The following is a 27,812-nucleotide window of genomic DNA, read 5'->3' as shown; positions in this document are numbered from 1 at the left end:
GTGTTGGAGCATTCTTTAGGGCAATCCCCCAAGGTGGAATAGATTAGTAATAGCAATTACTGATTACCAACCAAGCGCAGCGATACGGTTACAAAGGAAAACTATACACCTCCCACAAACTTCTTAGTTGAAAAATTCGTCCTTGTCCGACGTGCAAGCTTCCTTTGCAGCCGTATGGCTGCGCTTGGGTGGCTGCTAATGCGTAATTGCTCTCTTATGATATGCCAATGTATCAGCGCGACAGTGTTAAGAGTTCCGTGTAGCAGAAAAGCCGGCGTCGTCGTAGTCATCAGTGTCCGCTTCGTTGGCCGTGAGCGAAAAATCACCCTAAGAGCAACTTGAGTGGCAGGTGGGCCTCTTAGGTCACGTGATCTTGTGACGTGATCATAAGCTGCCCACCACGGCAAGTAGCAGTTAAATTAACGATTGGTCACAAGCCCCGCCGGTGGCTGTTTGAAACAGCCACCTGCCGTAGCAGTGGCGCATCGCAGCCACCTGCCGTAGCAGTGGCGCATCGCTTCACCGATGCACCGCTGCTCCCGGAATATGTGGACTCCAGGGGTCTATGGGTGTAAAGTAGAAAATGGGCAATTAGACTTATATGGGCCATCAGGTCATTCCGTTAACGGACAGGTCATCATTAACGTCATCAGGTCATACCCTTAAGAAGGAGATTTAGTGCCCCCTCCTGTTTTTTTCTTGTTTTTTAACGCTGCAATATATCTAATGAGCTTCGAGACATGCGCCCATGTCAAGAAGAGCCGTTATTGGCGCCGTCAGTGATAGGTCACTGCGGACCCTCTGCTCACCAGGAGTGGCTCCTGGAGATAAAGCTGCCCCCGGTGGACCACACGTGCCGCGGCAGATAGCGCGTGGACCAAGCGAACTGCCTCGTTGGAGCAGCAGGCGGCGGCCAGTACGGGTTCACAGGAGCCGTCGGCCACAGCGACGGCGTGCTCCGAGCCATGGCGAACATAGGCTCTCTGGGCATGTACGGCCTGGGTGACGGCGTCCAGATAGGAGGGGGTGGAGGGGTCCATCGTAGGCGCTCCTGCTCCCGACGAGCGGCTGCCGCCTGCCTGCAGCAGTCACCGCAACAGTCCCGGCAGCGGCATGTGTCTGAGCCCACGCTGTAGACGGGCCACGGTGAGTAGCTGGACGCGGAGATAGCCATGGGAGGAGGAGGCGGCGTCCTATACCTGGGCACGCTGGCCAACGCAACCGAACTTACTGATAGCTTGTGGATACTTCGGATGAAAAGGCCCACAACCACAAGGCTTTCTGCAAAGGCGAGCAGTCGGTGCATCCATGGCACTTGTGAAGCTCGAGATATACGGAAAGGTAAAAGAAAAAATTCCTTCTCATCATTCAGATATATCGAGCTTCTTTAGTAATATAAGTACTAAACTATGAGTTTTTTCCAGGCGAATCTTTTGGCGTCGGGACTTTTCACTTTGGCTCTACACTAGTTTCTTGTTGCTTGAGATCAGTCAAATTAATTTCCTTTATTGCGGTCATCGCTGCAAGGACCGCGGCACAAGTTTGATAGGGAAGCAATTTTATTACAGACTGCTGTGTGCTAACTACTGTGCATAAACGTCATTCCTGTCAGTGTCACGGGTGAAAATTACGTGTTTGGCATTTATGCGTTTCGAACTAATAACCAGACATGTACATTGCGTTCATCCTCGTAACTGTGTAATACCGTTGCAATGGCAAGCTCAAGGACAGCCGAACATTGATCCGGCTGTGCATGAAAATCCTTCTGTTGTAATAAGAGTTAAGGGAAACTATAAGTCACATGGCATGAATAAATGATAATCGGAACATAATACGCTACTGAGCTGTCTACAAAATTTCAAAACAGTGCACACGAGGGGGTTCATGGTGTCAGTTCACCCCATTCGAGACCAAGTAACGCGAGCGTTGTCGATCAGTTCATTCCCTTCAGAGCGCTGCAGGAGCCGGTACCTTGGTTCGAAGGGAGCCGGCTGCGTCAACGGCCAGTCAGGAAGACGAGGAGGCGCGACTACAGGCTGTGGCCCGTAGCGCTGCACATTGGGACCCCAGTGAACCACCTGAGGCCTCACACCTGCAAACGGAGCGGGGCTGACTGGACGCGGCCCACCGTAAGCAGGAGGAAACGCAGGGTTAGCCGTATAGCTGGAAACTGCGGGCTGGCCGTAACTAGTCGGGAAGCGAGGCGCTGGCGAGAAGGCTGGAGCCTGTTGTGGGTAGGCCGGTGGAACCTGTGGGATAGCTTGAGGCGGCGGGTAGCCTCCAACCTGCGGCCAAGCAACGGGCTCCGGGTAACCAAAGGCGGTCGGCTGCACGCTAGCTCTGCTCCCTTCTTTGTACGGGTAATCCCTTCCGCTGTCGTCACGGTATCTTCGGGAAATCGACTCGCTACTGCGCCTCCGTCGATCGCGGAGACGACTTCTCCGCCGATGCCTTCGGTGGGACCGAGGGTACTCGTCGGAACTGCTGCTGCTCGTCGAAGAGCTCTGGCCGTCGCGGCTGCGTCGTCGACGACTCGAGTGATGCCTGCTGCGGCTGCCGCGGCGACTGTGCTGCTGAGAGGCGGTCCCCGCCTTACTGTCGATGGCGGCTTCCACTGGGCGAGGATATGCATACTGGCCACCCTTTACAGTGGTTGCCATCCAGTTCGATGGCAAGATTGCGTTTGGTGAAGAAACTGAGTCTGGCGTGAAAATGGTCGCCGGAGATGTCAGATCTGATAAGGAGAAAAACTCCGCACGGCCAGATGGCGGCGGGCCAGCTGGTTGAGTTGCAGGCTTAGGAGCTTTTCCTGAGTCGTTCCGCGGCTTGAAGGGCGGCAGGTTCCCTTGAGCTCGATTCTCAGGTACCGACTTGGCTACAGCGGGAATCGGCTTGTTAGGCGGTTGCTTGCCTGACGCAGGCGCGGGCGCGGAGCTCGTAGTTGCAACCGGTTTAGAGTAGGAGGTCGGCCCTTGTCCGGCCATGGTCTTCGGAACAGATACGCCTCGCTTCTGGACGCCTCGTGCTTTCTTCTTATCTGCCTTATCAATGGGCACCGCTGAGTTATCTGCAGGCACAGCGGAAGGTGCGACTGCTGAACTCGGCTGATTCTCTCCGAGTGGTTTGCGTGAAACAGGGGCAGTCTTCTGCGAAGACTTGGACTGAAGCTCGCGTTTTCTTCCTGATGCGGCAACACTTGGAGCTCTCTTCGTCGTATTCACGTTTACAATGCGATCCGTTTCTAGAATTAAGTCTTCTAAGTCCACGGGCAGGTCAGATGTCTTGCTCAGCGTACCTGCGGTTTCCAAGCCTTCGTCGGAGGTGGTCACTTTTTCAAGAAGTTTTTGGTCTGCGGATTCGAATTCACCGGTCAGCAGGTCGTCGATTTCACTCTTGAAGAACGGGTCCTCGTCCTGGTCCTCAGCGGCCTCTTCACTAGCTCCGGACTTGGAAGAATCCTTCTCGGTCGGCTTTTTGCTCGCGCCGGGGGGTCCTTCTGCCATGGCTCGGATTCTCGTTCTGTGTGGAGCGTGCAGCACGCGATTTGCAGTGCGTGCCGGCTGCAGCATTCATTTTTGTCTCTTCTTTGAAAACGCGCAACCACGAGAATATAACTAAATTTAGCAGAAAAAGAGAAATGATAAGCCATGTCTTTTCAAATCAGAGAGGGCACTGCAGTGTTGATGTTCAGTTTTAATTTCTTCTTTTTTTCTCCTATAATAGATTCCGGTGTGCTTTGCATTCAGACAATAAGCGAAATTACTGTGTTGCGAAATTTGTCAAAATCAGTCCTCGCCTGCCATTCTTGCTTGAAATTCTCACTGTAAATTAATAAAACTGATTTTATTGAACCTTGATGGCACTTCGAATACAAGTAAAGAATTTTAACAATATTTTAACTGTTAAATTACTGCCGGTGCTTACCTCACCGGCTCTCCTTAACTGAATAGTATTTTTTAATCATTAAGCTAATTAAGAATCAGCCACTTTTCGCTGTTCTAAACGTAAGAACAGGTTCATTACGGCCGGGAGCTCCGTTTGGCTAACCCAGTGCATGGATCAAAAACTCATAGAGAATAGAGAATTGTTACTATAGTCGGATACAACTCAAGAAGGAAGCAGCTTTTCCCCGTCAAAGGCCACCCTTCCAGCCAATGGTGTCGGTCGACTCTCATGAACCCATAGAGTTTCTTACTATTAACTAGAGGGAAAGCTGGCGGCGCTGCACTTCAGCCACGATGGACGCCCAAAGCATCATGGGGCGGTGAGCTACTTGTTGCGGCACAGTCGTAATTTTTTGGGAACACGGAGTGGCACTACTAAGACGTTTCATTCCGAAAACGCTGTTCGTGCGTGCGCAGACGACTTTCGCGCGAATGCAGTGGGCAAACCCCATAGTAGAGAAAACGCGACGACGCACGACGCCAATAAAAGGTTTCACTTTTCCGAAATGTCATTAAAAAACCTCTTATAGTAATTAAGCAACAGCATCTTTTTTGAAAACATATTTACTTTTAAAAGTGCGCCTGCTATTTACGAAATATTAGTTTTTATAGTGTTCACTACTTGGCCAATAGGAGAGCGAGTCGTCTCTTATTTTGGGCAAACTTTGCACTTAAATGCTTTTCTGCTCGTTTGTTGCAATCATTGGACAAGATATTGAATGTTAGGACGTTTGTAGTTATCAAACAGCTTTATTTTTCTATTATTTTTTGGCCAAAAGTTGCAGTTCCGCAACAAGTAGCTCACCGCCCCATGATGCTTTGAGCGCCCATGATGGCTGAAGTGGTCTCGAGGGGTCGCCATGCAAACTCCCATAGACGGGCTGCCAGCTTTCCCTCTAGGTAATAGTAAGAAACTCTATGCATGAACCTTCTAGCTTCAAAATGAGGGAGCGGCTTGATAATAGGGAACTATCGTTAACCATGGAGGGAGGAGGTTGTTCCCTTTCATCTGTCACTCACTGCATTGTCACTCTAGCAGGCTCATGAGAGTCGGCCGACGCCGTTTGCTGGAATGGGTCCTTTCGCGAGGGAAATCCGCTTCATTCTTGAGTTGTATCCGACCACAGAGACAGTGGCAACCAGACACACTAAAGCCGTCACGCGCTGAACGGGGTCGCAGGCATGACCATTTTGGTAAAAATTATTGGTTTCTCACATTTTTTCTTGCGCGATTTTTACCTGTTTCGTGGCAGAAGAATATAGCGAGATATGCACTATTAATCTAGAATAAGACTTTTTTTTCATGTGTAGTCGTGGAAAACTGCGAGCAAATCGCGCTTCTGATGGTCCCGGCGCTCCGCGGACTCCATGACTTTCGGATGAGATTTTTCTGATCGAAAGCGAAATTCAACGAGGCGATCTAAAAAGTTTGTGAGGTGTACTTAAGTCTCTGTTTTGCGTTAGCGGTGTAGAAGTTACAAATAGTGCGTTAATGCAATGGCGTTTCATTCAAAAGGAACTGTTCTGTATACATCTGCTGTTGTGCTTATCATATTCAACGAGCATGGGAATTTGATATTTGAATAATAGCAAGCATTGCAGATTACGGTTAGATTATTATAATTCATAATAATGATATACGGTATGAGGCCTTATATGCTGCTTTATGCTCATTTTCTTCGAGCTCAATACCACAAACTTGCTTGTTTTATCTGCTCGTGTTCTTCCATTCCGCAACGTTATAGTCCGCCAACACTTGACATTCGAAGGCTGGGTATCTTCTGTATTCCTGAGATATCTAGAACTGAACTGAAATGCACCATGCAGGTCTTGGAAACTCATTTAGGGGGTCTAACCCATTCACTGGTGCGGTGAAAAACAGAAGCACGTACCTCTAATAAAGCTCTCGATCGAAAGGATCCATACACTTTGCGCTCCACGCGAATTAGACGAGCTGCGTATGAGGCACGGAAACGTCCTACTACAAGAGGTAAAAAAGAATGTTTTCTTATGTAAGAAAACAAAAGCGACTGCTTATTGCAGGGCGTGCCGAAGATGGGTGCGCACTGCCTCCTGGGAGATTAACTTGTCAACAGGAAGGCATCAGTCTTCTGCCCAAGTTCCTTGCACAGGACGACCCATTCGGGAAGGCCGAGGGGTCATCTCTCTTTTCGAGTATGCTCTCTTATTGAAAGAGAAGATAGAAGCGTGTTATTTGAGTGCGTGCCAGAGATGGGAGCACATGGCCAATCCCCCGCCGTGGATATGTGCCATTAAGCCTGAGGACATCATCATCATCATCATCATCATGGGAGCGCAGTGTCTCTTGAGAACCTGGCAGTTCGAAAGGAAGGCATCCGGTTTCCACTGCACTCGCTGGGCAACAAGAGCACCTCTTGGTATGGCCGAGGCAGGAGGCGCAGACGCGCTTTCAAGGCATGTTTTGTCGAGGAGTATAGCAAATTTATGAAGGTGTGTTCCCTTTCTTAGGAGCGGCTCAGACCTCTTCTATCGTGGGGATTCCGATGGGATGAAGCTGAAGGCGATGATGGAGATAACCAAGAAATATATTTGCAAAAATATACGGAGGCAAATTATAGGTTACAGAATTGAAGTCACACAGACAAAATACAAAACTGTAACTTAAACGCAGAACAATCGCACACAGAGATACGTTTACAGGAAGGCTGGGCACGATAGTCGAAAAAGTATGTTCGATACCGACAAACGATACCCTACAAAATTGTATTTTCGATACCAATGCAAGATGCCGAACGAAAATTTTTTCCGATACAAATACTTAATACTACATCATCGATACTTCGACACTCTACTGAAATCACCTAACAAAGGTTGGAACGTCATTTCATAAGGTAAAAAACTTCTCCGTGGAGTCTGGAATTTTGAGTGTATTTTATACAGCGCGTTGTATTTGAAAGAGTTTGAATGAATCCGGACGCACAGATTTCTTTAAACTCTACTATTGGCCCAGCTGGATTGGTCAAAACTTTGTCATTGGAATAAAGGCACGGTGGCGTTGAAATAATCACTTCCATAAGCAGCCTACAAAGTCTTTTTTAAAGCTAATATTCTTCATGCGGACTGGTCTCTGAGCGCTCGACTGCATAGAATAAACTTGAAATTGTTTCTGGTGCTCTTCGTTTTTTACTGCAGTATTTAATGGTTGCTCCTGCCTTCACCCTGTGCTTAAAGGTGCGAGCTTCGTGCACAGGGGAAAGCCGAATAGTTATTTCCCCACCACTGTGTTTAAGAAAGGTTCGAAGTTGAACATTATTTCGGGTTTCAAGTTATTTCAGTTTCAATTTACTTATTTAAAAATACAGGATGACGTCCAAGGTAACAGAACTCTCAGAGGGGGGGGGGGGGCTCTTATACAGATTGCGCATATTGCGTAAAAGGCAGCAAAAAACACTTCGTTATATATATAAAGTATATAAACATTCAACAAAGTAACATTCATTAGAAAGCAATAGCACAATAACAGAATGATTTTTCTGGAGCTACTAACTGTGAATACAGGTTCAGAATTTGTGTGTGAACAACAACAGTAACAATTGGAACCGCAAAATATAGCACATTAATTAGAACAGTGAAAATTCAGTACTCAACATAAAACGCAATTTAATACAAAACAGGAATAGGAGTAGAAAAAGGAAAAAAAAACAATTATCACAATATCCCATGACATGGGCGACTGCGATTAGCAAATGTTTTATTATTCTCTTGAATACTTTAGATGTTCGACATAATTTAAATAAATTTGGGTCAATTCTAGAAAGAAAACAACAAAGAATAAAAGAGCTAAAAGTGTTTATTATGCATAACCAGTCTTGCTCATCACTGTTACTTAGACGGTTTTTTTTTTCTTAACGGTAGTAAGTAACAGCATTTCTTCAGACCGGCGGTCCGAAAGAACCCCGCGATGCGACTATGCTTTAAGCGAAGAAAATGAAAAAAATTACCGACGATTACGTTACTTCCTAATGCGAAATTTGAGCGCAGCAAATAAGCTGTTTCACCTTTTCGATAGTGAGTCAACCCCAGCTGCGGAGTTGGTTTCAGGGACAATGCCGCCGATGCCGACACAAAAAATATGATACCCTCGCTTCCGCAGCGCTAAGAACCAGGTCTAGCCGTGGGAAGGTGGTCACGTATTCGTCGACGTGCCGGGGCCTACGTGAAATAAGCGGCGCGTCGGCAACTGAAGAGCACCCTATCCGCCACACAAGAACAGGGGGGGGGGGGGGGGGGGGGGGGGACCCTTTCCTCCTCTTTCTGCATGGCGGCGACGGTGTTCTATGCAGTCACGTTACCTTGACTCTCTAGCGGCGTCAGCGGCATCCAGCGGTATCAGTCGGTCGCTGCTAGCGCTGGGGGATGAAAGTGGGGCGGAGCTGGTTACGAGGCCGACGACAACGCCGACGACGACGCGAAACCCAGGAACGGACGCCAAAGAGCTGCGCTCTAAAAAGCATCCCTATAGGAGCACACGAACAAGTTGCCGTGATGTATTTTATGAAGGTGGCTTTTTTCAGCGGAAAAAAGTGAGGCGTAGCCACGATGCATGGCTTGAGGATCGTCGAGGTATAGTCAAGAAACTTGTTGTAGCGTTCTTCCTCCAGACGAAAGGACTGCTTCAGCTGACGAATTTGACTGACGCTGATGACGGCATCTACTCGCGTGTTGAAGCGCGCGTAACCTTTATTGTGCTCACTAAGTAAACAACAAATGTTCTGTGAGCTACTAAGCGGTTGGCAACCACTGCCTCTTGAAATGGACGTGAAGGGTTTTTGTTTCTGCCGTAATGGTGAGCCAGTCTCCTTTTCCCTTTTCTCACCAAGTGTGCAGAACCGCAACATATATGTCGTCTGTCTGGTATACAACGAACGTAGGAAGAAAGACGACTGACCGGGGCTACGGCATTGGCAACGTCTCTTCCTAATTCTTCCGTTTATTTTCAGCGCGCTACCGCCTGAGCGAGCGGCACTGGCTCAGTCTGACTCACAGCGGCCACAAAATGTGCGGCACACTTCTTTTGAGTATCGAGTGTCGTTAACACGATACACGAAAAATCTATTTTCGATACCGATACGCGGATACTTTCTTTTTTGGCAAGCGATATCTAATACCGGTACACAAAATGTATCAACAGATAGTATCGAAGATATATGTATCTTCGATACTGTCCCATGCCTACTTTACAGAGCTTTACTTATCGATTGATTAACAGTTAAAGCAAAGGCCTTGTCGAAGTATGTGCTAAGCACGGATCATCTGATCACACTGCTGTTTATTGCTTTTTCTGGCGTTTTCAAAGCCTTCGGAAATAAAGGAGTTCGGCCGTTCATTCCTGCGGACCCACCAAAGGCTTCAGTAAACCATTGAAAATGTCATAAAACTCCTGAGGAATGGGCACAACCTCGAACCCAGGACCCTCGTGACAAAACAAGCAACAAAATCGGAAGGGACTCAAACTCCGCCTGGAGGGTATTTCTATATAGCGTAATAGTAATTGCCATATATGCACAAGGTCATTTTCTATTGTACAATCATGAATCCCTGATAGATTTCATGATCCTCCTGGCGCAGTCGTGCAGCGGTTAAGCGATGCGACACTTCCCTGCAATGGCAGGTGCTCTCAGCGGTGGGCCTTGTGTGGCCCAGGTTGCTCTTCCCGAGTGGCCAATCATTAATTTAACTGCCACCTGCCACGGTGGACAGTTTGCTCACTATCCGGTTGTCATGTTGCGATGACGCCATAAGGTCACATGACCTAGGGGGCCCACCTTCCTCCTAGGTTGCTTTCTGGAGAGCACCTGCCAGAGCCGTGCCCGTGATTTCTCGCTCGCAACGCCGACGCCGACAACGTCAACACTGGATTTTCTGGAGAACGAGTCCTATAACGCTACCGCGTTCAAGTATTTAGAATCCCTCTCCACAAGTTGGTTTCTTCCTTCCTGTTTTGCTCTTGGCTACCCTTGCTTCTGACATGAACTCACCGCCACGCCCGCCGCCCTCATGCCCTAGATATTGACGGCGTACATTTTCTTTCATCGAATCCCCAACGGTTGTGAGCGTGTTTGCAAGCGTGAGACGTATATGGGAACCAGACACGTTGGCTAATCAGTTACTTTACCACCGATGGCCGCTGCGCGGTTGAGGAAGCCGCCCTGAGGCAGTGGACTAGTGGCTCGTCGGAGATGGGAGACGTTGCGGGAGGCCACAAAAGAAATGGGGATGTCTTGCATACCTCGCTGCTTTCGTAGTTCCGATAATCCGTTTGGGCAGAGACGATTGTCAACAGCCGCCTTTCGTTACGAGTAGTTCGCGCTGGCGCCGGACCCGCTTTCATTCTGCAAGGACACCCCCGTCATAGCGGCGCCTTTTGACTGCGCATGCGTGGGCCATGCAGGCAGGGAGCTTCGAGAAAGCTCTGCGAAGTCCGGAGTACTACAGCGACCTCAAGTCAATGTAACGAATGTTTAATTCCAATGGCCGATCGAGAGCGCTCCGCCTGGTCGCTCCCTCCCATTCTGCGAATGGAATGCGTGTGCTACCGGGGAGGCACTTTAGTGCAAGAAAAGCTACATGGCGGCGCTCGTCGAAGCGAGGCCTAGCCGCTCTGTCTGACGTTAACGCCAAACGAAAGGCGCACGAAGCCTTCGCTTTGTATCAAGATGCCCGCACCACAAAATTGTAGCTATAAAACGCGTCCGATTTTCGGATCGCTTTCGTGTTTACAGAGCTGCTAAGCGAAGCGAGTACGCGTCGTCTGGCTTGGGAAAGCGCGGGAGGTCCAACAAGGTAAACAATTTTTATCTAAAAAGAGGTCGCAAAGAATTGACATTCTGTTTAAACAGTTTTTTTATGTGGACGCGAACAGAACGAAAAATAATTACATTTTGGAAAATTACCATCGCGCACTTCCGCTGAGATGGCGCTGCACGGGTCACAACGCAGCGGCTTACCGACGACTTGAAGGAAGCAGCCGCAGCCGGTATTGACAGGAGGCTGGCGAGGGGGAAAGAAAAATCTCACGCAGGGTTCCGGTCAAATCTTCCTATTTCGGCGGAGTAAATACCGCTGCTCCAGGGAGCGGTCAGGGATCGACGTCTGTGCCATTGCATACCTCGCTGCTTTCGTAGTTCCGACGGTTCCATTTCGCCATTGGAATACGATTGCTCCAAACAGAGCAGAAAAACTTGATCCGGATATATCACTGGACTTCAAGATAAAACAAAGCTAAGGCGGCCATAAACGAGGCGCGGGCTTACAAGCACTAATAGGCTGCAGTTACTGCTCCACCGCAATGCGGAAATGTAATAGAGAATGTGCTGCAGTCAAAATATCCACGCACAATATCTTGACTATAAAATTCGACAAGAAATTTACTTGATTATGATGATGATTATCATCATCAGCCTGACTACACCCAAAACAAGAGGAAGACCTCTCTCATATGTCTTCCCATAACCCTATCTTCTCTATAGCTGGCAGGGACAGCTGACTACAAGCTGTCCTTTTAATTACAGCCAATCGTCGCCGTCAGCCTCGTTTCAATAAGCGAAATTTTCGAGGCAGCCCTGTGTTTGTGTCTTCTCTTCTTGGTCCCGTCTGCTGCGCTGTTTTTATACAAAGAAAGTACCAACTAGCCCGGCTTATTCCTCGCTGAAACTAGCACAGCGCAATACATTTCTGAAGACCTGTCCTTTGTTCAGCCCCAGGCGTCGCCTGGATAAAAACGCCTGCAGTGAGCTCTTGTTCACCACTCTTGGTAACGCTGCTACCTGTGAGGCTTTCAGCGTAGACTGCTGGATATCACCTTGTTTGAAGAGTTACGTGTTGCTACTAATGAGTGAGCAGTCGAGGGCTGCAAACTGAAAATAGCGAGTCATGCGCAAGCTCTTGTCGGCATTCGCGCTCGGCGGAGCTTCCGTTTTCGCTCGACAAAGACAATCTGTTACCTTCACCACACAGGCTGCTCATGAGCTCAGAAATGGGACGGTATCTCTCTTATTTTGTAGCCTGCAGAAACAAAGCTATAGGTACTTACTGCTCGATGCTTGCGAAGCGCCAAACTGCTTCGGACGAGGGGCTGAAAAAAGCTCTATGCCTTCCATTAAGTCTGCCATCATCTCAAAAGGTGTGTCTGCAATTAATCTGACTGGGAGGGAAGCGACTAGGAACAGTCGATTTCTTCAGGGTTGGGGCTATACAACTCAGTCAAATTTTATGGTTCTACGCATCACGCCTTGTAGTTGATTGGCACTACAAGGACCCTCTGCGGACATACAATGAATTAGGGGAGAGTGAGGCTAAACGCGACGTGTAGTATTCAGCGTGACTTCCTTTAAGCCTTCCAGACAGATTAATTCGGTGCTTTGCTGGCATCAGCCGCTACATGCGCACTATAACCCCACTTGAGGCTGACGCAGTTTCAAGCTTGTACATTGCAAGTTTCAACTTCTAAATTTGCAACGTGTAAACACGCTTTCAAACTTACAGATAAATTAAGCAGATATTGAACTCACAAAAGCCGCCAGGAATTCCTCTGTACTTAAGGATAAGAGATTGGTATTTTGCAAGTAGATTAAAAATTTCGAAATGAACCTTTGTGAACGAGAAAGCCGTCGAAAAAGCGCGAATTTTTGCGCGCCAACTTCTTCGATACTGTGCAGCCCAAGCACCAAACGTCCTAGACTACCCCAAGTATATCTGATAATTTTTCAACTTTTAGATATTTTTATTTTTTTAAGTGAGGGATACGTCGGCGAAGCCTGTGCAGACGGGCTGTACTGCAAAGTGGACATTACGTACGTGATAGAGCTCAACTAAAAGACGATTCATTAATCACATTAAGTAAACAACATTCTAATTATTGGTTTTATGGTACAATATTATGTTAGGAAATTGAGAGCTGTCAACATCGAAGGCGAGTCCAGTTTTTTATCTTATGAATCGGCATTGGGGTTAGAAAAATGGAGCACTAAAAATGCGCCTTTACAGCTCTTTGGGTTGACTTTCCCACATTGCACTTTAACAATATGCGGTTGCTGTGTATGGTATCGTCGCCGAAATCACATTTATTTCTTTTAGATCACAAAATACATGAACTGCATCAGTATTTGCTGCATTGAAAATGCGAGCGGTGCCATTTTATCAAGTGCAACGAAGGGCGGAGGAAAGCCAACAAATCGAGCTTTGAAAGGCGTGTTTTTCCCCTTCAGCACTTTGAACTACAATGCTTAATCAGGAATTTTAAACTGGACTCTCCTTTTGTAGCGAAAGCTACATTGTCCACGAACTTGCTATTTCGCTGTGGCGGTGCTCCGAGGAGGCACAGAGACCGCGACCTTGAGCCGTTGCCTAACAACCGCCGCAGCTGGCGGACGCTGCGCGCTCGTCGCGCCATCTGGCATGACGTCACACCGCGCGCTTCGCCGCGGAGCCGCCGCCGCCATTTGGCATGACGTCACACCGCTTGCCTTGTGATTGCGCTCGCCTCCGCTCGCTTCGCCAGCTGTGTCGCATGTTTGGTAACATGTCGGAGTATAGAAAAGGATAGCTCGCGTGCGCCGCAACCACAGTTGAGGCGGCAGTATGGACGGCGACAAGTAAAACGCTTCCGCGTTCTGCTCTAAAGGCGAAGCTTAAGCGTCCTCCAATTTTTTCATTGGCGGCCTTCATTTTGGCAACATAAACTTGCGGCGCAAATCCAAAAATTATAAAAGTTGATTACCTAATTTCAGTTAATTAATTGTATTTTAGTCAACAGAGGGAAAGCGTTGATTACCGATTGGCTCACAGACGTGAAGGAAGCTCTGGAGAGCATCACGCATCGCCGTTGGCACCAAGCGTTTAGGAGTCGATAAAGGTTATCACCACAGAAGAGTAAAGAAATTGACAGAACACGGAAGGCAGCAAATGCACGAAGTTTCACAGAACCTAAGCGGCGAACTTTTTAAAATGGTTACTTGCACGACGCAGTAAGGAAATGGAGAGAGCTCTATTCGGTGTGGCCTAATCCGGTGTGGCCTAATCCGGTGTGGCCTAATCCACGTCCAAAAGCTAGCGTTCACGTCGTGCGAATCAAGCCAAATCTAGACTCAAAAGAAAACATTCGACACAGGTCTGTCTGCTTGGGAAAGGGATTGAATTCAATTTAAGTTAGGAAAGAACGCCAACCAAAAATGAGATCTCACAATGCTTCGGAACCTACTCGGTTCCTTCAACAGATGTGACTCCGGGCAAGTTGCAGCTATGCTTTTTAAGCAACTTCCTAGGAACCCCTCGAAACTCTTACCCGCTCGGACATCCACGGTTTACGTTCAGTGACCCGGCGGCTGACTATAGGAGAGCTTAAAAATCCAAGATGTAACTCACCCACCGTCACACCTGATGAAAGGAGCGGGTAGGTTGCGAAAAGTTGTTATGCGATTTTTGGTTGTATTTCTTTTCTAACTTAATTTAGCAACCAAATGTAATGTCCATTCGACACGGACGAAGGAAAGCAGTAACAAAGTGGATCAAAAGCACAAATGAGGTTAAGAAGAAGGCAGAAAATTCAAAAGGATCGCGTACGAACCCTACACGCAATGCCTAGCTGTAGAATAATCTAGTCAGTAGCGGGTGATGGAATAAAACAGTGCAGCGGTTTGATTGAATACAATTGCGCATATGCTTGAAAATATTGTTTAGGTGCCCATGGAGCCAACCTAATGCGAATACACTGTAGGACTGACGAATGTATTCTTTTTGGAAATATGTCTAATTCTACCCGCGCGCTGTCTCACTTTGCAGCTGTGGTCGGGGCGGGAGGTAGCATTCTGGACTTTAAAAAGGTCAGAAAATTTCTTGCGCTCACTTTCAGCTGGTCCTTCAATAATTGTTGAAGGCGATGTCAATATGGTAAAAAATAATTCTGGAGCATTTGTTTCTTGACACTTACGAATATTAAAAGAAGGCGATGATTTGCAATTTAGTGCCGCGTTTTTCCGAACTCTCTTCTACATTGCCGTAAAGCCCGAGGTTTCGTCGACCGGGCAGTGGATGAGTCTGGCTCCCTGAATTTCACGAAGGACTCCATGATCACATATCATGATCTCACCAATCATTTTAAACTAGAGAAGAGAATTTTCCCCCCTCCGGACAAAAGCCTGACTAAAGAACAAGAGGTTACGTGGCGTCGTCTACAGACGAGATCGATACGCACCCCATCACTTCTCGCGCACATTTATCCAGATCTTTACAACCCAAACTGTAAACACTGTGGCCAACGAGCCACCTACGATCACATCCTGTGGGACTGCAAAATAGAGCCACCTCCGGGTGATCTAGTTACCGCTCCTTCTCTCGAGCGGTGGGAGACCGTGCTGGCTAGCTCTAACCCCAGAACGCAAGTTTTGGCGGTGGAGTGGGCTGACAAAGTCGTCGAGGGCTGCGTACTCTCGACCACTTAACGCGACCTCTTGCCAAGCTCTTTCCGGCGAATAAAATGTTTTACAATCAATCAATAGTCGCCCCAGGCCTCCACTAATGAAGCGTCCGCGCCTGTGGCGGAAACCAACTTCATAGTACTCGAGCTACAAAACAGTGAATGCGGAGAACGCGTGCAAGTATACAGTCATTGCTAAGCTATCGATAATGATCAGTGATGCTCTGCTGCGTTAGGGGTACCTGGTCAGGTGTATTTTAGGCAGGCTGACTTCACGGAGAGAGAGGGACCCTCGATGCAACATAGGCAGCGTTTTTTCCCTTAAATCAACAGAGCAAGAACCTATCCAGGGCTTTTTGTAATTTTAGCCGCGGCGTTATTTAAAAATGAACCGTGTGGACTATGGTTGTCCTCATAGGCAGAGACTCACTACAGCATGTGTAAACTGGGACGACAAAATGGGCCTAAAGTTCTTGGCAGGGCGCACAACCCATTATGGCGACTGACTGGTACAGACCCGATGCTAAGTGTCGGCAGACTCTCAAGATGGCATTGCCCTGAGTAAAAAAATCTTTACTCTACTTCCTTTCACTAATAAAGACATTCACAAGCTTGGACAGATACTAAGATCAGCAGTTCGATTCATATACAATCGCTACCGCCACCATGATTCCAGATTTGAACTAATGGCAAACAATAACCTCAAGTCCTTAGAGTATTTGAGAAAGCTGGGCCGATTAAAATTGCTCTTTAAGCTCTATTATTGTCAATTCTGTCTTAATCCTTCAACATACTTGCATATCTAGAGAGACAAGACATTACCATGTTCATAAGTTGTCTCCGTCATTCGCTCGCGCAAACATCTTTAAGTATTCTTTTTTTCCTAGGACTACAGCCGAATGGAATAATCTACCATCTCATGCGTTTGCAACCAAAAACGTTCTTTCTGCGATTGAACGAGCTTTTGAGTGATAATCTGTGTTTCGCATTTGTCGCAATTAGTTTTCGTTCTTTCCTTTTTTTTTGTCTTTTCATCCCGTGTACATATTAACCCTACATTTGGCATTACGTAATGATGATCCCCTGTGTGATATCCCACTCCTGCTTGGGCCTTTACGGCTTGCAGTACTGTACAAATAAATAAATAATAAAACAAGAGTTAATCAGCTAAACGAACAGCTTACACGTGTTTTCGGGCTATATTGTGAGGAAGACGAAGAAGCTGGCAGTGACGCGGGAAGGAGCGCTCGCGCTAGGCCAGCGGCCATTAAATCATCTCTTGCCCATGGTTCATCACGCCTCATTCTTTGGCTGGCCGCCACGTTACATTTGGTGTGAGGTGCTGGGGTCCCTTCATCGCCATCCTGGTTCCGGAGCTTCGGTGTCCTGAGCCTGCCGTGGACGTCGGCCGTGAGTGCCTGGTCCGCGCCGCCCGGCCATGCCCCAGCCTGCCCGACCTGAACCGACCTCGCCGCTCACCCCAGCCCCGTCCCCCGCCCGGACTGCAAGACACGACGACCCAAGATCCGACCGACCCGAGACCCACACGTGAAGACACCGCCCCCCTGCCCCTGCCGTCCGGTGCGTCCACGGACCTCGGCCGTGAACTCCTGGCACCCTCCTGCCCGGATGCTTCGCGGACCGGGACTCATCCTTCGATCATCTCATCCACTGTGGCGGCCAGCACCTCACCACTTCCTCCTTTCCGTCCTACCATCCTCTAAAGCTCATCACCATTTTGCGCTTCTTTGTCACCGATCGGGACGATCGCTCGGTGGCCCCGGGTAGTGTGACGAAGACGATGAAGCTGGCAGTGGCGCGGGACGGAGCGCTCGCGCTAGGCCAGCGGCCATTAAATCATCTCTTGCCCATGGTTCATCACGCCTCATTCTTTGGCTGGCCGCCACGTTACAATATGGCTCATAGAATTTCTGGTTGCAACAAAAACACGAAAAATAAACGATGCCACGAAGCCATTCTTTCGCCATCTTTTATTTCCGAACACAGTGTCAAAGATTTTCTTTTCCACAATTCAGGAAGATACACGTGGCACGAGAGAACAGCAGTGTATAAAAATAAGATTCCTCTCAGTCGGAATGAAATGCACATTCAGTTAGCATTATGGCACCAAAGCGTCAAGCTCGAACGTCACGTCCGAAAACTAGTAATGGGCTGACAGCACGGACAAAGAACAGCGCGCCCGAAGCGTCCAGTTATGGCAGTAAAGTCCGCCGGAGTGGCGGCAACACCGCTTGGCATGGCCTACAGAGGGGGCTGGTGTGAGCGAGGAGTATGTTTATTTTATACTGCAGTTGAACCTCGTTATAACGAAATTGAAGGACCCCAGCGATTACTTCATGTTATAGCCGTAGCTTCGTTATAGCCCTTGTTGACAGGTCTTCTAAGAGGAATCGTCATTTCTTCGTTATATCCATTATTTCGTTATAAACCGTTTCGTTACAACAAGGTTCGACTGTAATTACGATATTTGGCACTTTGTTACCGAAACGTGCATGCTAAATAAATGTTGGGCATTTAAGGAGAAAAATAAATCTGGCGAAGGAAGACAAGTTATATTCCCTTGCTTTCATCTTGAAGGTAGCTTTTTTTCCCGCAATTTTATCGATTAACACATGCCCTCGGCACTTTCGATGGAGGAGAAATTGGGCGTCTTTTATGTCAAGTCTTCTAAGCGATAGAAAACCTTCACTCTGTAGCAAACCGAAGTTTCAGATACCGACTGTTAGTTTTAAGGAAAGGGCTTGTCCCAGGTAAGGATGCGTTGCGTCATTTCCGGCTTCGATCGTCGAGCGTGCGAAGATGCGAAGCGCGGGCGTACGTAACCTAGGGTTTCTTCCAGCTGGGGTCGAAGTTCTTGCGAAGACCCTGCCAGCAGGTGTAGTACTCCTTGTCCAACGCCTGGGACTCATGCTCCGCCCATGGGGTGACAGCCATGCTCAGCGAGCTCTCGAACATGAAAGCCTGCAAGCATAAGCATAATGCATTACGCTGTGTGTGTGGGACATCGGTGTGACATCCTCTCGGCCACTGAGCATGACCAACTGCACAATAATAGTCGAATACCGCTGAAGGAAACACTTTTACAACGGCTTCGTTCGGCAAGCTGTGGTCAGCGACTCGTTAGTGGCTAATGCACTTGTTATTTTCCGAATGAAATGTGTTTTCTTTTCTGCCAGAACTAAGCTTTCAGAGAGCACATGACCAACAAAGTAACTGCTTAATAGTATAAACCGCATAGAGCAACCCTTCATCACACCTGCTCGCGCAACATCATTGCTGATAATGCAGGAGACTACAATGCCATAGCTATACTTACAGATGACATAGGCTCTTGTAGAAAGCGATTCAATAGAACTACTCTGATATGCATAGGCTGGTATTCAGCTAAGTAAGGCCGATTTCGCTTACAAGCATGCATGCAAATTGAAGCCGTTTCCAGTAACACAGCTTCTAATGAACTTCGTAAGCAGTTGCCCTTTAAGATGCGAACACTGCCTCAAGATTAGGGTAAGCAATTACCCTTTCTTACGTTCGCCAATTCTCACCCCTAGATGGTCATTTGGAAAGATATCTTTGCCGGACGATCGAGTTCTAGCTCACTATTCTTTCTTGATGGGCGAACAAACAAAATTACCTTAACATCTTTTTGGTACTAGATATGACTTTAATACGTCACTTTTGTTTCTTCATTTGATACACGTACAGTCCACGTCACCCCTGTGTACAGCGCCCGAACGGCGCACTTTGCCGCATCAAAACCGACACCTTGCCGCCGCTTCTACGGTTTAGAATCAATGTTTGCGCACAACTAGAGCCTCATAGACTTGCACGCAAGGTCCTCTGCTCGGAAACCATGGGTTGCTTTCTAATATTGATTTTTATTGCATGGAACACACAGCTCGAGCGCTCTACACAAGGGCGATGCAGACTGTACGCTATAAGGTTGAAGCAGTTCTCTGTAACTCAGATCTGACCAATGAACAAATAACTTCCCATACCTCGCATTTTGATCAGTGTTGATCAGTTCGCTTTGGAGATGAAGGATACTAAACTCGTGTAGTCTTCTAGAGTGGTCATCAGCATCATCAGCAGTAGCATGACTACACCCACTGCACGGCAAAGGCCTCTCCCAGTCTCTCCAATTAACCCTCTCATTTGCCAGCTGCTGCCTCCGTATCCGTGCAAACTTCTTAATCGCATCCGCCCACATAACTTTCTGTCAACCCCCGCTACGCTTGCATTCTCTTGGAATCCACTCCGTTACACTTAAGGACCAGCGGTTATCTTGCCTTCGCATTACATGTCCTGCCCAAGCCCATTTCTTCCTCTTGATTTCGACAGGGATGTTATTAACCCGCTTTTTTTCTCTCACCCACTCTGCCCGCTTACGATCTCTTAACGTTACTCCTATCATTTTTCTTTCCATAGCTCGCTGCGTTGTCCTTAACTTAAGCTGGACCCTCTTTGTTAGCCTCCACGTTTCTGCCCAATAGATGAGTACCGGTAAGATACAGCTGCTGTATATTTTTCTCATGATGAATATTGGTAAACTGCCATTCATGATCCACACTGGAGATGTCTGTTATTTCTCACGTGCGCGTATTCAGCAAGGCGCTTATGGTCGTGCACACAGCATACCATGCAGCCGTCCCCGATGCGCTGCGGCGTCAGCTTGGCCTTGGAAGCACCCTCGAAGCAGTCCACGTCTGGTCCGTGCGGGGTCATCATGCTGTGCAGACTGGCGCCTCCGCTCTGGAAGCCCGTCTCCTGGGAACGGTGAAACGCAACATACAGCAGCAGGAACAGTGCTTAACTAGAGTTGACCCTCGCACAAGGCCCTTGGGAAATGTCATCGGCTCGTTCATTTCAATTTTATTTACAATGAAATCAGCTTGGTTCCTCTTTCTAGCTGCATTTTTTCTCATAGAGGCTGTTTCTCTTTTTTTTTCGCCCCAAATTACAGTTCACTCTCATGGCCTCTTACGCTTCGACAAGACCGTCTGAATAAAATAACGTGTAACATTTATCTCATTTCCCGCTGTCATTTTTTTCCTCGGTATACCAGTATCAAATGAAGCACCGGTGATTGGGACTTCATGCGACTAGCATGCATTATTATCAGCCTAACCGAATTGGCTGTGTTCGTGGATTAAGAAGGCGGTACTCGAAAGTTATCATCATCAACAGACTGACTACACCCACTGCAGGGCAAAGGCCTCTCTCGTGTCTCTCCAATTAACCCTGTCCTTTGCCAGCTGCGGCCACCGTATCCCCGCAAACTTCTTAATCTCATCCGCCCACCTAACTTTCTGCCGCCCCCTGTAACTGTTGCTTACTTGGGAGAAGCTCAAGCGCCAGCAAAGAACCAACGGCCAGTAAGGCGTGGTCTCTTTCACTGAGTGTGTTTCCGTTCGCTATAGCTACTCTCTATAAACACAAATGCTCCTATATGGGAGTAAAAATGAGAGTACGCTGTCCTCTAGCGAATTTTATTTTATAAACCGGAGTGCGCTACAGGAGACCTTACTTCCTTTTACTCCATTTTGCTTAGAGCGTATGTGCATAGCTGCCTGCTAAATCTGAGAGGCATAGTACAAGCTTACCAGTTTCAAGCTTACGCAGGGCGTATAGTACATGTGCATACCTTGGCTTCGTACTTGCCGCAGATGAGGCCCATGAACTCGCTCATGCAGTTTCCTGCAGGAGGGAAGACAAAACGGGCAAACGAATGAAACTTCATCAGCAGTTTCAGCGCAAGAAATCGAACAATGATCTAAGCAAAAAGCCTGACTTCACTTGGGAATAAAAAATTTGACGGAAACACTAGCCCTTGAACTGCTAAGAAAGCAGACACTTTCTCTGGCACCCACCTGTCAGTGAAATGCGTCTCCGTACTGAAATGTATACCGGTAAAAATGCCACGACTTGCGACACAATAACGAAAAAAAATAGTTAGGTTTTAACGTAGTTGAACGGAGCAGACGTGCGAAGGCTTTTGTTTAGCCTGACTGGTTCATGGTTTTGCTTTGGTGGGTCGTCGCGACATCTGGCGACGATATTAGACGCAGATTAATCTCTGATTGAGGTTAAGCTGATCTAATGTGTTCGCGCCGCTGATGGCAGTTAATGAAGACGACGATGTGCAATACAAAGCGCGAGAGTGCATTGTTGTTGTTGTTGTTGTTGTTGTTGTTGTGACTGAGAGAAGGATGAAAAGGAAATTGCACGGGCCTGCTACTGGCTCGAGCCAAGCCACCACCGCTGCCACGTGCAGACAGAGGAGAGTTAAAAGAGCAGAGGAAAGAGAAAAAGGAAAGAAAAGACGTGCGTCGCAGCAACAACCGCGTCCGCGAGAGTGCATTGCAGCTTAAGTGATCTGCTGCGGCGGCAGCATAGTGCTCTCGTGCAGTGGCCAGCGAAGCTGATATGTTCGCGCGGGCGTGGGTTCGTATCCCAGTCGCGGCAATATTTATTCAAGGTCAAGATCAAGGTCAAGGCTTCAATGATGGTCCGGCTTTTACAGCTTTGGTCGTGATGTAGAGCTTTCGCTCTAAAAAAGAAACACTTCAGGTCACCGCTGCCCGTTAGCGCATGCAAAATTCTTATGGGGATTTAATCTTGATGAGCGATGAAGTCATCTGAAGAAGGTGGATGACATGTGATATGTCTCCTCAGCAGCTTCTGATTGTAACTCCAAGGCTTACCTGCGCAGCTCATTTAAAGAGGGACGCGGCTTTCAAGTCGAAAAAAATGTCCAAAAATTCACTTTTTCGAAATCCAAATATCCGCTCGTATGACTCGTTTTTTATGCTGCCCCAAAGTTTTTTGCGGAAATCTCCCGGTGAGCACTGCAGAAAATTGCACTACCAACCGCGATTAAGCCGTGTAAAAGTCGTCTCTTTTGGAACCGTGGTATCTTGGGAACGACGGGACCGAGAGGGGCTATGTTGCCACCCCGAGGAAGGCTTGCTTCGCCTTCTTAAAAACAAGATTCAGCCCGAGCACACGTGCACAATCAAACACACAAAATAAAGAAAAAATTCAAGGCCAGCCCCGCGACTGCCGCGTTGGTCATGCTCCGCGGTTGCCCCTAGCAACCGGCGGAGTTTCCGCAGGAGCCGCTGAAACGGCATCTGCATTTGCGGCCGGCTACGCGTTCTCCTCTCGCGTTACGGTGCTCTGGGTTCGGACTTCAGCGATCATAAACCGATGCTTCTTTAGAAAACATACAAAACGCTGCACTGTTATGGCAAGCGAAAGTTGCCAGTGGCTAGAATGGCAAGAAGACCTCTCTGCTTGCTGACGCGAATGACCTTATCGCCGAGGACGTTGTGGACGCACGTCTGAGTACTTTAGGTTCGGCTGCTAGCGCGCCTTACGAAAGTAGCTTGATCGCGGCGTTGCAAACTGCTTTACGGACGTGATGGATGCGCATCCGAGCTTTTCGGGCGCTGCTTCTGTAACATGCAACATCCGATTTCGAGCAATTTAAAAGGGGCGCAATGCGCAGAGAGATGCAGCCAAGAAACACTGAATTCGAACGGACCCGAAAGGATGCAACCCTAGCGCTTTCTAGAGAAGCAGAAATGGTGTTCAACTTAGAATTCCATGCTCTCAATACGGGTTTTGCTAGTTGGTTGCTTACTTTGTGAAACGGATTTCTTCACGACTGTTTCGTTTGTTCTGAGCCCGTTTGTTTTGATGAATTCCCAAACGACCATGAATAAGGATGGATAGCTGGGCGAGTTGGTAATAATTTATTGTGGGTGGTAAACTCAAAGAGGAAGTCCTCACCAACGTCCCGAGCGTAGGGCGAGAACGCGGTTATGGCCCTCGACATCAAAGGGGCCTTTGACAACGTTAGCCACACGGCTGTAATGGAAGGACTCGACAACCTCCACTGCGGCGAGAAGATTCACAGCTACGTGAAGGCCTTTCTCTCCAACCGCACTGCAACGGTTGGGCTCGGAGACCTACGCAGCGCTAAATTTTCGACCCCCAACAAAGGCACACCTGAAGGGTCTGTCATCTCGCCACTACTTTTCAACGTGGCCATGATCGGCCTCGCGACACAACTCGAGAAGATCGAAGGCATACAGCACGCAATATACGCTGACGACGTCATGGTCTGGGTTACCACTGGGTCGCTCGGCCAGAAAGAAGAACGACTGCAAGCAGCGGCTACCTGCGGGGAAGAATATGTCAGTGCACGAGGCCTCGCCTGCTCCAGCGAAAAAACAGAACTCCTGCGAGTCCACAAAGGGAAACACAAGGAAGGGTCTCTCAATGTCTCCCTCGAAGGACAGCTAATTCCCGAACGAGACAAGATACGAGTCTTGGGAATGTGGCTGCAGAGCAACCAGCGATGCGGCCATACGCTCGGCCTTCTCAAGCAATCGAGCACTCAGGTCGCCAGAATGATCACGCGCGTGTCGCAGAAGCGGAGCGGCATGCGAGAGGGGGATACCCTGCGCCTGGTTCAGAGCCTGGTGGTCAGTCGCGTGGGTTACGCCCTCCCGTACTTCAACCTCAACAAAAGAGAAGTGGATAGTGCAGACACCATACTCCGCAAAGCTTACAAGACAGCCCTGCATCTACCAATGAACACCTCCACCGAAAAACTACTGGCTCTTGGAATTCACAACACCTTCGAAGAGATCAAAGAAGCCCAACTGGTCACGCAGTTAGCTAGGCTCCAGCAGACTCCTACGGGGCGCTCGCTCCTTAGGCGACTGGGGCTAGGCGGAACTGCGGAATTCGAGAATCGTACTGCGAGCATACCGGGCTCAATCCGCCAGACGCTAAAGGTTCGCTCCCTTCCCCGGAACATGGACCCCAACTTGCATGCCGCCCGTAGGGCAGCCCGGGCGAGGTATGTACAACAAAATTTATCCACAACGGTATACACGGACGCGGCTCCGTATACAGGAAGCTCACATAACAGCACAGTGGCGGTAGTTATTGATTAGAACTTAAAGGAATTAGCTAGCGCCTCAGTGAGGGATTGCACGGTAACCGAAGGGGAGGAGCTGGCCGTAGCTCTAGCGGCGGTAGCCGGTTATCGAAGCAACATGTCCCTTACCATCCTTACAGATTCTAGAGAAGCGTGCCGTAACTACATGAACGGCCCCATAGGTCGCGCCGCGCTCCGGCTCCTCCAGAGCGCGACCCCACCAAAAGTCACACATAGCATTTACTGGGTGCCAGGACACACCGACATAGCGGGGAACGAACGCGCCGACGAGGTAGCTTCCTCCCAATCGGACGACCTACCCGACCGAGTCGGCCCTACGTACTCAGACATTCTCAACTACTATAATGGGGTACGGATCCGCTATCCGCCGCCTCATCCTGATCTAAATCAACTAGAGGCAGTGTATTGGCGAAGATTGCAGACAGGAACATTCCCAAACCTGCATATCCTTAGCAAGATTTACCCGACGCAATATCGGGACACTTGCCCGTGGTGTGGCAGCAAACCATCGTTGTACCACATCACGTGGGAATGCAGTAAAAACGACAGCTTTCGCAAAGACCCGAGTGCAGAACAGTGGGAGAGCCGGCTCTCCAGCGGCGATCTGGGTTGCCAACAAGGTCTGATCCAGCACGCCCAACGAGCAGCGAAGCTCAGTGGAGCCCTGGAATAGAGGCACCGACCCTGTGAGAAGAAGGAAGATGGACCTCTTCTTTCTCGTCTGCTACTAGCACCTTTCTAGAGCAATAAAAGTCTTTCCTACCTACCTACCTGTGTAGTCTTCTTGCTTTTGTCCGCCGTCTAGTTCGCGCTGTACCACCCTAAACGACCATGCATGGAATAGCATTCTTGTTTTTATGCGAAGCATATTACTAGAGGTACACTACAGCCCTTCGCCGTGGTTACGCGCCGTGCACATCACGTGGTACAGTGACGTCACAGCACGTGACATACCACGTGACACATGACGTCACGACAGAGGAAGACGGGGGTCCACCTCGCGCCGTCGCTGTGGTTGCACGCCGTTGGTGCAGACCACGTGGTACAGTGACGTCACACCACGTGACATACCACGTGGCACATGACGTCACGACAGAGGAAGACGGGGGTCCACCTTGCGCCGTCGCTGTGGTTGCACGCCGTGCAGACCACGTGGTACAGTGACGTCACACCACGTGACATACCACGTGACACATGACGTCACGACAGATCGCCGTCACGCGCTGGGAGAGGGAGAACGATGCCATCGCACAGACGCCGGAATGTCCTCGAGCGGCATTCCCGCGCATTTCGAACGCTCGCTCCACCGGGCAGGCGGACGCGGCTTCCGTGGCAATCCAGGCGCCCACCCAACGCGCGTCTCGGGGTTAGTCGGCGTTCCGCTGTAGCCATGCCGTTGTCTTCCCCCACGACGAAGGCTTCTAGTGGTTGTATTAAAATGACCAAGTATTCAACCAAGGAAAGCCATGTATTACCAAGCCTAGCCACCAATATGCTTCGCATCTGACTAGGCTTAACCTTAGCTAAGCCTCAGCCATTTTTTTCTGTTTTTTGGATTTCAAATCTCTGTTTTGGCATTTTGTTATCATTCTAGAGATGTCAAAGGCAACTACACCACATTAAACAAAAACTAAACTAAAACTAAAGACTAAAAATATCTATTTTGCGAAAACAGTCTGAGCATGTCATGCCCTGCCGCATGCATCAAAAAACCTAATGAACGTTAATCCAATCTTCTATCGCCTTTTGTTGAGTCTGTTCTTTTAACGTAGCCAAATTTTTTATTAAAAGTGTAGAAACAAAAGTTTTTGAGAAATAATTTGAAATTTTGCGCAAATAGTTATGGCCAAAGTACATAAAATAAATCTATCGAGAAATAAAAACTTCTTTGCTGAAAGCTGCGCCCTTCGTTCTAGTATACTGAGGTCACCTTCCCAGCCTTCATAATGAAAGCAGAAGACCGCCTATTTTTTGGTGTTTTCGTTCCTTTTCTTTCACTTCAAGCATTCTCAAGTTTTTCAACCATGCAATACTAAGCTTTTGCAGCCTTAGGCTACGATTCTTTGCTTATTAAGGCAAGGCTAATGCTAAATCAAACCTTTACGCGTGTCACTACTTAATGGCATCATAATCGAACAGCTATATACTTCAACCACTGGTGTCCTAGCTGTCAACTCAACCATGCTAGTGCATTCAAGCTCAAGTCAGGAAACGGGCTGTCAGTGCGAAGTTCCGTTCTCCACAAACATTTCTGATGCATCTTATGCGGCTGAGCAGTAGCAAAGCTTTTCTGCTGTACACCTTATCGACGTCTCTGTCAGTGTGGGTGGTAGAAAAAATAAGGAATTTTTCCGGCGTCAGTCCTCATAGTGCTTCTTTCTCAGGCGCACGCGCTAAACTTAGGGGAAATATAAGCTCCTATAACCACAGTATCTCGAGGTGCCGCCGTACCTCCTTTATTCGCAAATTGCGTGCATGTGTGCGTACTGGTGTACCTGTGGGCGTACCTTCCTGGCCTTAAAGTGTGCATGGTTTTCTGCTCAGTCGTATAGAGGACCACCTATGTTACATCACCCCACGTATATAAGCGCGATTCAGGTGTCCACTGACCCAGGGAGCCAGTTATGCGCACTTCTTTTTCCTTAAAATGAAAGGAGCGTAAAGCATTGTCAACGTCAACGCCAATAATATAACCATCTGGACCACTAAGGGAAGTATGGGAATGATTGAAGAACAACTACACAAAGCGGCAACAACAGTTCAAAATTATGCACGGGCGTGTGACTAACCTGCTCTCCCGAAAAATCTGAACTCATAGTCTTCCGTCAACGCGATAATCAGGACACCATCAACATCCGCGTTGACAACTCGCTCGTCAAGGAAGGTCAGACCGTCATGGTACTGGGTCTGTACACAAATAACAACGGCAACAACCTCCTCACCCTTCAGAAACCCCGGCTCGTGAGCGCGAAGTCGCCAGGATGATCGCCAGGATAACGACGCGGAAATTAGGGATGCAGGAAAAAGATACTCTGCGACTGGTGGAGGCTTTCGCCGTAAGCCGCGTCGTCTACGCAGCCCCCTACCTCCGCCTCAAGAAGCGTGACATCGCAAACCTCGACATCATAACCAGAACAGCCGACTAGAAGGCCCTGGGCCTCCCTCTTGCGACATCGACGTACCGGCTCTTACGACTGGGTGTGCACAACACGATAGACGAGCTGATAGAGGCACACTTCACGGCGCAGGTGGTACGGCTCTCCACTACTCGGACTGGCCGACAAGTCCTCAGGGATTTAAACATCAATTCTCCCCGACAGCTAGACGCCAAAAAACGACATTCCAGCCTCATGTTGAGGAATATCCAAGGCAGCTCCACTACCCAGGAATATGCACCTCGATTTTCACCAGTCAAGAC

At 48.5% G+C, this 27,812-nt stretch overlaps 2 protein-coding genes across 3 annotated transcripts in view; both read right to left on the bottom strand.

Moving 5' to 3' along the window:
* The window catches only part of LOC149359426 (uncharacterized), a 41,318-nt gene extending 40,012 nt beyond the window's left edge, over positions 1 to 1,306 (bottom strand). Inside the window, exon 1 of the mRNA XM_089567676.1 lies at positions 810 to 1,306. Coding sequence (XP_089423802.1) covers positions 810 to 1,306 — 497 coding nt within the window. The remainder of the gene's footprint in view (positions 1 to 809) is intronic.
* Positions 1,307 to 17,375: 16,069 nt separating this feature from the next.
* Positions 17,376 to 27,812, bottom strand: part of hgo (homogentisate 1,2-dioxygenase) — a 41,123-nt gene continuing 30,686 nt past the window's right edge. For both annotated transcript variants that reach the window (XM_089571653.1, XM_089571654.1), the window contains exons 13-15: positions 21,065 to 21,117; positions 20,059 to 20,187; positions 17,376 to 18,381 (exon numbers count right to left, since the gene is read on the bottom strand). In XM_089571653.1, coding sequence (XP_089427779.1) covers positions 18,244 to 18,381; positions 20,059 to 20,187; positions 21,065 to 21,117 — 320 coding nt within the window. In that variant the 3' untranslated portion in view covers positions 17,376 to 18,243. The remainder of the gene's footprint in view (positions 18,382 to 20,058; positions 20,188 to 21,064; positions 21,118 to 27,812) is intronic.

This window comes from Amblyomma mixtum, chromosome 2, assembly GCF_055824585.1.
Source record: "Amblyomma mixtum isolate Tamu chromosome 2, ASM5582458v1, whole genome shotgun sequence".
Lineage (NCBI taxonomy): Eukaryota > Metazoa > Arthropoda > Arachnida > Ixodida > Ixodidae > Amblyomma > Amblyomma mixtum.
The sequence above is the reverse complement of the archived record's forward strand: the minus strand, read 5'-3'. Positions and strand labels throughout refer to the sequence as shown.